General features: G+C 46.3%; 1 protein-coding gene across 2 annotated transcripts; it reads left to right on the forward strand.

Annotated features, from left to right (window-relative positions):
- The first annotated feature begins 62 nt into the window (after positions 1-62).
- On the forward strand, positions 63-10,505 carry tmem64 (transmembrane protein 64). 2 transcript variants are annotated; one of them, XM_066715396.1, is made up of 4 exons: positions 63-1,522; positions 6,631-6,786; positions 7,187-7,331; positions 8,017-10,505. In XM_066715396.1, exons 1-4 carry the CDS (start codon positions 830-832, stop codon positions 8,019-8,021), a joined length of 999 nt encoding a protein of 332 aa, XP_066571493.1. In that variant the 5' UTR covers positions 63-829; the 3' UTR covers positions 8,022-10,505. The 2 variants fall into 2 exon arrangements, with proteins under 2 accessions (XP_066571493.1, XP_066571492.1); XM_066715395.1 differs by having other exon boundaries at positions 7,187-10,505.
- Positions 10,506-11,261: the final 756 nt, after the last annotated feature.

Below are 11,261 nucleotides of genomic sequence, written 5' to 3' on the forward strand. Positions count from 1 at the left end.
CGTGACACGAGGCGTACAGCACAATGTAGGTCACGTGGCGCCGCTGAGGATTCTGGGAGACGAACCGCGAGACGCCACAGTGGACTGCGCAGAAGCGAGACGCCCGTGCGGACTGTGGAGAGCCAGCAGCGAGAAGCGGGAAGCAGCGCCTCGACTCCCCGACTCCCGGCTGTGATTTGTCGCCACGCAGAAGAAACTCCAGTCGCTCGGATCAGATCATGCGGAGGAGCTGGACTAGCGAGCGGGGACTGAGCAGAGGCACCCCTGACTGAAGTACAGCAGCTCGGGACAGGCGGCCAAACTTGGAGGGGCTCCGGCTGCACTGCCACATCCTCACTCCGGGCTGCACATCTGCTCTCCGCGTCTCACTCCTGTCCATGGTCCTGGTGCAGGTCCTCCATGTCTGCGATTGCCACGCAAAGGGCCACGATGGAGGCTGCGCTGTCGGCGGGAGAGCTCAACAACGCGAACCACGAGTCCTTGAACTGGCCCAGGTCTGCACTGATGTATCCCGGATAAATATCACCCTGGACGGCTTCCAGTAATGCTCGCAGAGGGGCGGGATAATTGGCAGGCGGTGCACTAGTGTGTGACAGTCGTCTCCTGAGGGGTTCGTGCGGCGGACGCAGCATTTGCTACCGACCTTTCGTTTCTTTTTTCTTTTCTTTTACGGCTTTCCTGGCACGTGTTTTGACACCATAAACAAACAACCAAAAACGCGTGTGAAGTTGGAGAGACTGCCTTAGGACCCCGCCGAGGACGCGTTCATGCGGAGCGCCTCCGAGCTGCCCCCCAGAGCTCGGCCGGCCCGCCGAGGCAACGCTCGGACATGTGGCACCTCTCGGTAAAAGCGCTCAAACACGCCGCCTCCAAGGGCCGGGTGCTGCTCGCCCGGTGGCTGCAGAGGTCCAGCCCGGACCCCAGCGACTGCGACACCATGGACATCCTGATCTGCGGCCCGTACGACGAGCGCGGTGTGGGCAGCAAGCTGGACCCGGACGCGCAGGGGGACCCGGGCAGCAGCGAGGCCGGGGTGCCGCTCCTCGGGGAGCTCAGAGCCCCGTGCTGCGGGTCCACCTGTTGCTGCAAGAGCGCCCTGCTGCTGTGTGTGCTGGCCGTGCTGTGCTTCTCCTCCGTGGCGCTGGTGCGCCAGTACCTGAAGGACCTGCTGCTGTGGGTGGAGAGCCTGGACACTCTGGCGGGCGCCCTGCTCTTCATTGTGGGGCTGATCGCCGTATCTTTCCCCTGCGGCTGGGGCTACATCCTGCTGAACGTGGCCGCGGGCTACCTGTACGGGTTCGTGCTGGGCATGGGCCTGGTGATGGTGGGGGTGCTGATCGGGACCTTCATCGCCCATGTGGTCTGCAAGCGGCTGCTGACCCGCTGGGTACTGGCGAAGATCGAGAGCAGCGAGCAGCTGAGCGCCGTCATCCGGGTGGTGGAGGGGGGGAGCGGGCTGAAAGTCGTGGCCTTGGCGAGACTCACGCCGATACCCTTTGGACTCCAAAACGCAGTGTTTTCAGTGAGTACCGCCATGTTTCTGTTAATCATTCACAGACTCCGGTGTCGGTGCCATCGAGGCACATTGTGCAACTGCGCACAGCTGGACTCTGTTTATATTGACAGTGTGGGGGGGCTGACCATTTCCATCACACTGCCACTGTGGTATGTTCTCCCCGGTCAGCTGTGAAATGCCAGTATGTTAATCCGGTTTAAGGGGGATTGCTGGGTGTTTCATGAAGCGCTGTGAAACCCCCTGAAGAGACGCTGAGCGGGTCGGGTCGGCGTCCCTGCAGCCACCGCAGCGTAAACTCCGCTCTGCTGATCTCTGCTAAAGGATCCCCACAATGCGCTTCACATCCTTTTCATGTAGACAGTTATTGCATCGTGGTGGCTATGCTGAAAACACACATTTCCCCGGGATAAAACGAACAAAAAGCCCACTTAAATGCTGATAAAAGCTTTTTTGAGAGTCTTGTGCTTTTTGAAGAGGCCAGGACCCACAGATAGTGGCAGGAGGTGGAGATTGATCTCCTTCTGCATCTCTTCAGCACCAGAGTCAGGGTTTTGGTCAATTCCACCTTTTCAATCCCAATTCCACCTCAAATACCAATTATTCTTGCCATTGACATCATAGGCTGTACTGTAATTTTAATTCAAGTGACAAATGGAATTGGACTGAAGAACATGGCATTGCTCCCCCACCCTGCAGATTGACAGTCTCTGCTGGTTGAGTAAAGCGGTCTGTGGTTGATTGTGAGTTTGTGCCGTTTGTTTTACTTTAACAGTGATCATTATAGTCATTCATTTAAACTCTTGAAAGATGTATTTGTATTTTCATAATGATAATAAAAAAAATCTTTGATTTGAATATAAATACTGGCATAAGTTAAACCCCCTCGTACCCTGTTTGCCCCCTGGTGGCACTTGGCTTGACTTGCCTTGCCTGTAGACACTCTCTGTAAATATCTGTTCAGCGCTGAACAGCAACTTGTATAAGTTGTAGGACTACATCTCCTAATGATGCCACCGTCAGTCAGTCCAGAGAGACAGTCTTGGGGAAACCTTGGCATGGAGTACGGCATGGTGTCAGTTGCCCTGTGCTTTATCAGCAGTTACAAAGGCCATACAAGCAGCTCAGGGTTTAACATCCTTTACAGTTGTAGCTTTTGCCAAGTGCCAAGCTTATTTGTGATAGATCAGGTATTAATTATATTCAGATAATTCACTTTCTGTGTGAAGTTTTAAGCCCAGGTCCCATCAGTCCCAACTTCAGTCTTTTACACAGGAGACGTTTTGGTTTCCTGCTGTTGCTGGGGTATGGTTTCTAGCATCTTCTATCAGGGGATTTGGTCCCATGAGCTGCATCAGCATTGTGTGTGGAGTCTGTCTCCATTCGCTACAAACTGATAACAGTATGAAACGGAGAACATTGGGGAGTGTGACATTCCAGTGATTTTCTAGTGTTCAGCCTCCTGTTGAATGTTCTTGTCTGTCTGGTGTACCCTGCTACCACTGAGTGTGCCTTATTCTTACTAGTGAGATAATAAGCATTTTAAAAAAGTTGTACAGTGTTCCAGATTGTAAATGTTGATTCCCAACAAACCTATAACATAATGGAGGAATCGTGCAGCTACCTTGGGGATAGAAACACAACCAGAGACACACCGTTGGAGCCAGTCGCTATTGGCTTAGTAATGACTACTCTGACCATTAGGCTTCATGATGAGTTTATTATTTTTTCGAGATGTTGTGTGTCTGGGGTTCACCTCCTCGGCAGCAGGGCGAGCGTTGTCTAATGGAACAGCAGTCTGATTATTCACTCGGGTGAAGCGCTGATTTCCAGTGCAGTGAAGTAGAAGCAGCTCCAGATTTGTTAGTTGGTGTTTCTTTTCATGGTATTTCCAGCTGAGGCTCGATGAAGATGGCAGATGGACACATGTAGGCTTAAACTACATGGGAAAAGGAGCAGAAACAAGGGCTTAACATACCTTTTCAGTTTCACTTGCACAATGTTATCTGTACTGCAGAAGTATAACAACTCTCACTGACAACTGATTTCCATAAGATTTCTCTTGCCAAAGTCGTAATTATTTGAAAGACTTCATTGTAAACAACGTTTTTCATATCCTTACTTTCTTTGGCAGAATGATCTGCTGTTTTGGGAGGATCCTTTTTCTGTGTGTTCAAATACAATGACTAAGACAATGTTATGAGCCTTACAAATGGCATGACTTTAATTAAAAATCATTGAAAAACAAACAAACATTAAGACACACAGGTGTTGGCATTTATTTAATCTCTATGGTCTTGTATTGAAATATGAAGACCACTGTACCGAACGGGAGAGAACATTCAAACACGACGGCAGGGAATTGGTGGTAAACCATGAGATTCACCAGGAAACCTTTTCGAAGCTCCATTTAAAACATTATACCCCCAAAACCATAATTAATACTAAGTGGTTAATTAGTAGCTGGATGCATTAGGTTGGCTGTAAACAGAGACCTCTAGCTTCATTAATCCTTTGTCATTGTGTATATTGTTGCTGTTGTATATTATGCATGTTCCCAGGAATATGAATCCCTCCTGACTTGAGAAACACGTGGAAGGTTACACATCTTTGTTGTTGTTCAGGGGTTTTGATGGGAGACTCAGAATTTCCCCTTAATTGTTTAAACCATCTGCTCTGGATGATCTTGCCGCTTTCTTTGTGATCCAATGGTAAACTATAGTGCATACATATAAATATTATGTATTTATTGAATACCGTGGCTCCTGTGTTTGTCAGCACATTTGGTTGAATGTTATGGCAGCATTTCAACTTTCTGGATACTTCTGGACAAAGCAGAAAACAGACTGCATTAAGAGGGAAACTGGAAACCTGCAACTGCAAAGCCAGCAAAGCACTTTTCTTGGCAGCCAATGACAGTGAAGTGTTGCTTTGAAACAAGACAACATCTCTCAAATGCACGCTGTGTGAGTGTTTTACAGCCCTTGTCTGCACTGACATTTTAACTCTGCAATCTAGAACATCTAATTGAAAGCAAAGCAAATTAGATTGGATTATTTTAATTTACTTGTAATCCCATTTGCTAGGACTCGAGCGTTTTGAGAAGGGAAGTGAAAGGACAGATTAATAAGGGAGAGATGTTGCCTGCTGATATTTTCTCCCCTGAGTTTGATGTCTGCTGACTGAACAGCATTTGCTGTTACAGATAAACATCCATTTCAGAAAGGCTTAAACATCAACTCACACAGCAGATTGTCTCTTATTTTATAGTCAGGCACAGGGTTCAATGGGAGATGCACTAAAACGTGGTGTATTATTACAGTTCTAATATAACAGAAATCAATACTGACATGGCATTAACCATCTTAAATCTGAAGATCTTACACTGTGCTGTGCTTTTCGAGTGAACTCTTCTCACAAACACCCCCCCCCCCCCCCCCCCCCGGGGCAATCGCAGCTGCGCGTGCTCCAGGCATCCCACCACATATATCCAGCTGCTCCGAAGGCCCACTACAAGTGCCACCAGGGGGGCAGTACTTTCCCTCTCTTTCTCTGGCTCAGGCACTTCAGTAGGGTTACAGTTATGAAACTGTAGAGACGTGTTCTTCCTTCATGATGGAGAAATGCCCTTGATTTCCCGCTGAGACAAGCCGCACAACTAGCTGTTGCATTTCTCGTATGTTTCCATATCTTACAGCAGTTTGAGATCGGATATTGAGTTTCCCTACATCGTTATTGTGCTTCCTGCACAGGAGAATTGTGCCATCTTAAAATTCACATGAAACACAAATCTATATATAGAATGTTGTGTACAAACCCGTAGTTATTTTACTTTGCTTGAAATTAAGGGGATGATTACTTTTATACAGTACAAAATAGACCTAGGCCTACATGCTGTGCTCAGGTTAATTGCATTCAGTATCGGGATTATTATAGATGATCTGTGAAGTCTGCAGTGAGTGACTGATTAGAAGTCCTTAATTAAACCCAGAGATTTACTCTGTCCAAAGATGCAGTTCTTGGAGGCCAGAGTGTAGGCTGAATTTGTCCGTAGGAAATGCTGAACTAAAATCAATGCCTAGAGCATATTCTATAGTTCTATTCTATAAAATATTTCTGTCAACCAAAAGACATGCATAAGAATCACTTTCTGGAAAAACAAAACAAAAACTAAGATGCCTTCGGGACATTGAGGATCTGGATGTTTCTGTAAATAACTGTTTGCTGGTAAAGAAAGGTACATTGTTGGTACCGAAGGATGGTTTGTGCGGCAGGCAGGTGGCTGGGTGGACATTGCAGCACGTCCTGAAGGAGGAAGAAGGGGCTGATTTACATGATGCGTTTCCGTCCTGCAAAATGGAAGCTGTGCAGCAGATTCAGCGGCTGCCAGTTCCTCGTCTAGTGATGCAGCTGTCGGGTGCCTTTCCCCAGCCTGAGGGGAGGCATCGTCCCGTTTACAGAGCTCCTTGCTGTTTGTGAAAAAGTTTTATGCACAATCCGTGCCCTAAATTGTCTGTACCTCCTAGATGACTAAATTATCTATTACGAATAAAGAATTTGCCTGTATTACCCCATTCGGTTACATTTATTTATACGTCAGGAATCAGAGATGGGTGAAATGTCTTCCTGTAAGGGTCTGTCTTTGTCTCGTGATCCATTCAGGGAAAGAACAGGACTTACAGACACACACAGCCTATTTACCAGGCAGTTTATCTTCTCTCTCTCTAGCTGTAACAGACTGTGGGTGATATTGTGATATTATTCACCTATGAATCTTTAAGACTAGGAAACTCCACATAAATCAGCAGCTCATGCAAACATTGCTTATCCAGTTTAAAAGAAAGACTAACTGAGAGAGAGCTTTTAAATGGTGCTTTCCCTCATGAACTCTGTCCCCTTAAACACCCCCAGGATTGTATGGTGATTTACTGATTTACTGACATAAAATATATGAATATGTATTATTAATGTTTAGATCTACATTCATGCCTTTTTTCAGTTTGTCTTAATGTGACCTTTTGGCACTACATTGTCGGGTCTTTAAGCCATGAAGGACAAAGGGCCTAGCGGTGGTCTCTTCTGTGACCTCTCTCTCATGTTGCTCTCCTCTCCTACAGATCACAGATGTGTCCTTGCCAAACTACCTTGTGGCTTCCTCCGTGGGGCTCCTGCCCACCCAGCTCCTGAACTCCTACCTGGGGACGACGCTGCGCACCATGGAGGATGTCATTGCGGAGCAGAGCGTCAGTGGATATCTGATCTTCAGTCTTCAGGTGAGCCTGGGGACGTCCTCCTGTATCTCTCCCTCCCTGTCTCTGCTTGAGATATTTATCATGTATGGGACTCTTCTACCTGCTGTTGTGGAAAGCACGTCTCTGCTCGGGTGTTCTGCTGGATGACGTAGAAGCAGTTTTATCAAGGATGATATTAATTAATGACACGTGTAGCATCATATTTATATTACAAATACAGATGCATGTGGAAACAAAATGGGTGGGAAAGGTGTCTCCCTCCCTCCATCAGTCCTCAAGTGATTCTGCATGTGTGATCTCCACATGACGCACTTCCTCACCCAGTTTTGGCATCTGTGTCTCTCATGAATCTCCAGGTTGATCGATTTCCATCCCCAGCTGCAATAACAGTGCATCTTTGTTTTCCTTGCTCCGTCTACAGATTATCATCAGTATCGGCCTGATGTTTTACGTGGTGCATCGCGCTCAGGTGGAGCTGAACGCGGCCATCGTGGCCTGTCAGATGGAGCTGAAATCATCATACCTGAACGGCAGCAGCCTGACTCTCAACAGCGCCACCTATTGCAGTAAGCGAACATCCGCCACGGGGGGCGTGAACGTGGTTTGAAGGAGGTACCAAAGCCGGGTGGGATCTGAAGTGAAGGCCGCGGGTGATGGCAGCGAGTAACGGAGGCTTGGAGGAGCGCGGTCTAGCACAGCGCTGGTGTGACGGGACACTGTGGGTTTAAAACCAGCTGCTCTTACTGCATCAGAATTGCCATTGAGATGTAAACTGTGTCATTTTGCAGGTATTTATCCCTGTTATTTGGGGATGGGAAAAGGTGGGCCAGTATATAATTATGATAGAGATGTTTTTTTTTTCTCACCCATTTTGGGGGGTGATGGTATAAATAAACTAGTAATGATATATTTTTTAAAAAGTTGTAATCTACATCCTCATGTCCTCTCGGGAGGAGGGGTGACTTGGTTTGGATGCAGGCTGGTTGTGCAGGTGAATATAGAGAATATAAAGACTTCCCAAATCTGATTTGTTACACATTTGATCTAAATCTTGTCCACAGAACACATTTGATGTTGCGGTTTAAAGGCACCTAGCTGTGCCCATGTGTGTGACTCCTGCTCTGCCAGGCCGCTCGGCACTGGGGCTCCTATTCCAACATTCGCCCCAGACTTGGCTGAGTGGTCCTCGTGGATGTGAAGGAAGGGAGGTGTGACGCAGTGAAGGGCTTATCTTCTCGTTTCTTAATCTAGTTTAAGGAACGGTGTGAGTCGGCAGTGCACAGAGAGCGGAGACTGTGAGCCGCCATGGCCTGTACCCTGAGAAACGGACACCAAATATATTGCACTTCTTCTCCAGATTGACCCGTTTAAAAACGACCATTAGAATATGAAACTGGAAATGACGGATCTTTATTACTGATGCGTTTCGGAGTTGCCCTCTGCAGTCATGCTCCTGAGCCGACCGGGCTGCTGACTGGGGTGGAAGAGTCACGCTGGGTGAGGAGTGGAGGAGCGGCACCCTGGGAACGGTGGAAATAGTGCAGAGGCCCGGTCGTGTCATTAGAGAAACTCCAGGACCGTTTCCCTTGCCTTACTGTGAAAGCAAGCCTCAAATGCATCGCACTCCTGGGCCGCTGATGCTCCTCCTATAGTGAAAATTTGGCTTTAAAACCAAATGTTTTGTGTTCTTGTGAAACAGATTGACCATCTGATGTACTGGAATGTAACAAATGTGGGATTTTTCTTCATCAGGCGGATCTTACTTCTTTTTTGTATGGTGTTTGTTCTGGACTTTGCTTCACCCTCTCTAACCAGCACCCTGTTCCCAGGGACTGCTTCAGGTCCTGCCCATTACAATATGAACAAACAGGTGCTCAGTAATCCAAGTTTAGTAATAGGATGGGTTTCAGTCACTCTGCTAGAATGACACAATGTGACACGCCCGGCGGTACACAATGGCATGTTGGGATTCCTGCTGTACTGTCAAGGCTGATTGTGTTTTCACAATACACAATAACTCACAATACCCACGAGGGCACAGAAAGGTCAGTGTGATCAGGGTGTGGTGAACGCATCAGTTCAAACATCACGAACTGTCTGTGGCCGAAGAAAGCAAAGGCTCTTGACTGCGTGAGAAGTTTAATGTGGGAATGGTGAACTGTCTAACCGTCTGGGACTATTTCATCAACAAAGACTGTGCATGTTGCATACCTACACTATTGCAAACACATTAGTTCATACAACCTTTATGATTCCTGAAGTGAAGCAGCCAGGAGTGTCCGACGTATTTGCGGGAACAAATTAAGGTTCTTTTCATTGCTGCCTACCATGTAAAGCTGGTTTATTTTCAAGCACTTTAATTACCTTAGGGACTGAATATATGACCCCGGAGTGAGTCCACATCAAAAGAACTGTGTTTTAATGCACTGTGAATTGAGGAATAAGCTTTTGTTTTTGTTTTGGTTGTCCGTTTTTCAAGATCTCTGATGTTCAGCCGACATGGAACGAGGTTTTACATAATTGCACAGATATTGCACATTAATATTTAATGGGAGTGTTTACATGGCATTGTGAAGAGGTACTTTTATGTAAGATGGAAACTATCATTTAAAGGTTGACAATCAGATCTTTTATGGTCACTGACTCTTGTGTGTGGATCTCCGCTCTCCGAGTTTCGCTCTGGGGTGGATGAGTGGGTGGTGTTCCTCTGTTGTGTTTTTTTTTTGTTTGTTTTTTTGTTCAGACTCATCGGTTTTAAGGTTTGAATTGTCACAGCTGGATGTAAACACTGACAAGGGCTCATTCAGAAACACAGGAGGTAATGGACAATAAATGGGAAATATGACTATTTTTCAGTGTGTTTTTGTTTTTTGTTTTTTTCCGGCCTTGCAGCTTTGGTCAAACTACAGATGTACATTGTACACAATACACAACAAATAGACGAGTACATCATACACTACACAATGCGTTTCTTACCTTCTTTTGTAACTGACTTTGGGAAGGGTTAAGCTAAATGATTAAAGGAAGATCTGGGGTTTGAGAAAAAAGGGGCTTTTATCATAGTTTATGTGCTAGACCCGACTGTACAGGAAACTTTAGGTACCAGTTTGTATCCAGGATCTCTGTCAAGCTAAGTGTGTAATCTGAATTTAGCAATAATCTATTATCCTAACTATAGACAGACATTGTATGAGCGCCCGACATCCCCTGGGCTTGTGCTTCAATATTAACCTGCCTTGTGCCTCTTGCTGCCTCCTGTACTGAACCGGTACAGTTGAGTGGAGGGCAGACGTGGCATGTAGCTGTGCTTTGGACACAGAGGTGACTCTGCTGCTGTGCTCAGCCAAGTGTAAAGCAAAAAATAACACATGGACCAGTTAGTCCCACTCTCCTACTGTCCCCTCAGTGCGGGGCTGTGATGCTCTCGGGGCTGTTTGTGGGGCGTGGCCGTCGCTTGTGGTTTTATGGCTTAATGGACAGATGCTAGTAGTCAAACAGCAACTTCTCACCCGCCAGCAATGACCTGCGAATTCTTATCCGTCTCTCAAGTGCATTTATATATTCTGTCTTTTGTAACCGAGAGAATTGTACAGTGTGTAAATGGTATTTATGGCTGTACTATGCTTGTTCAGTGTTATATTTATGAGGCAAAATTAAGCTGTCTTTAATGTAAAACCATTGTTTATTCCATTCTGGGATGCAGACCAATTATTAGAATAAAGAAACAAAACCAAACCAAACATTGCTGTATTTATTGTGTTTTTCTTCAGATGTTATTTATTTACTTGCCATCTACCTGGAGCTGTGGAAAAATGTTTGTTCACCTGCACTAATGAGTCAGTTTTCAGGTAATGATTAATGCAGGGTAACTCAAATGAAAACCCCTATGCTGGGAGCCCGGGGGTCTTTTAGAAGAAATGGTGCTTTTTTTAAAATAGTGGCACTTTTAAAGTTATAGACTTAATAAATACAAACAAACAGAAGCTGAATTCATTAGGGTTCTCAACAAATTAGCCAGTTTATCAGGCTGTGAGAGAACGAACAGAGACACTGTGTGGTCAGACTGTTTGCTGAAGGAAAAGAGGGTGAAACATCACAGAGAAAGATGCCTGTTACTGTGGTGGAAGCGGAGCTTTGAAAACCATCTGTCAAGCCCTTGCAAAACAGATCCTGTTTCCACCATGGCATGTGAGACAACAAAGGACATGTTCCACCCCGAGGACCTGTGATCTGCATAATGATTGCGGTGATGTAAGCACAATGAGATTCGGTGTCATGAAGAGCTTTGTGTCGGCCGTGCTCAGACAGGGAGGATATCTGAACACGAGCTGTTTGTAAGAATGATGGCAGCTCTTTGAATAATGGAGACCCAAAGTGCTGCCTGGTTTCCATGGTCCAGCCCTGGTTAGAAACCCTTCTCCATTCCCACTGCCGTCGCTACAGTCCTGGTTTTGACCAGCAACGACCCCACTGGGGAGAGCTTCAGGATATGAAAC

This window comes from Amia ocellicauda, chromosome 10 (genome assembly GCF_036373705.1).
Source record: "Amia ocellicauda isolate fAmiCal2 chromosome 10, fAmiCal2.hap1, whole genome shotgun sequence".
Taxonomy (NCBI): Eukaryota; Metazoa; Chordata; class Actinopteri; order Amiiformes; family Amiidae; genus Amia; species Amia ocellicauda.

What these genes read in the sequence shown, in the direction of transcription:
- tmem64 (XM_066715395.1), top strand. Translation starts at nt 830, where the DNA reads ATGTGGCACCTCTCGGTAAAAGCGCTCAAACACGCCGCCTCCAAGGGC. An exon ending in TCCAAAACGCAGTGTTTTCA is followed by an intron (nt 1,523 to 6,630) that starts GTGAGTACCGCC and finishes CCTCTCCTACAG; the next exon opens with ATCACAGATGTGTCCTTGCC. An exon ending in ATCTGATCTTCAGTCTTCAG is followed by an intron (nt 6,787 to 7,186) that starts GTGAGCCTGGGG and finishes CTCCGTCTACAG; the next exon opens with ATTATCATCAGTATCGGCCT.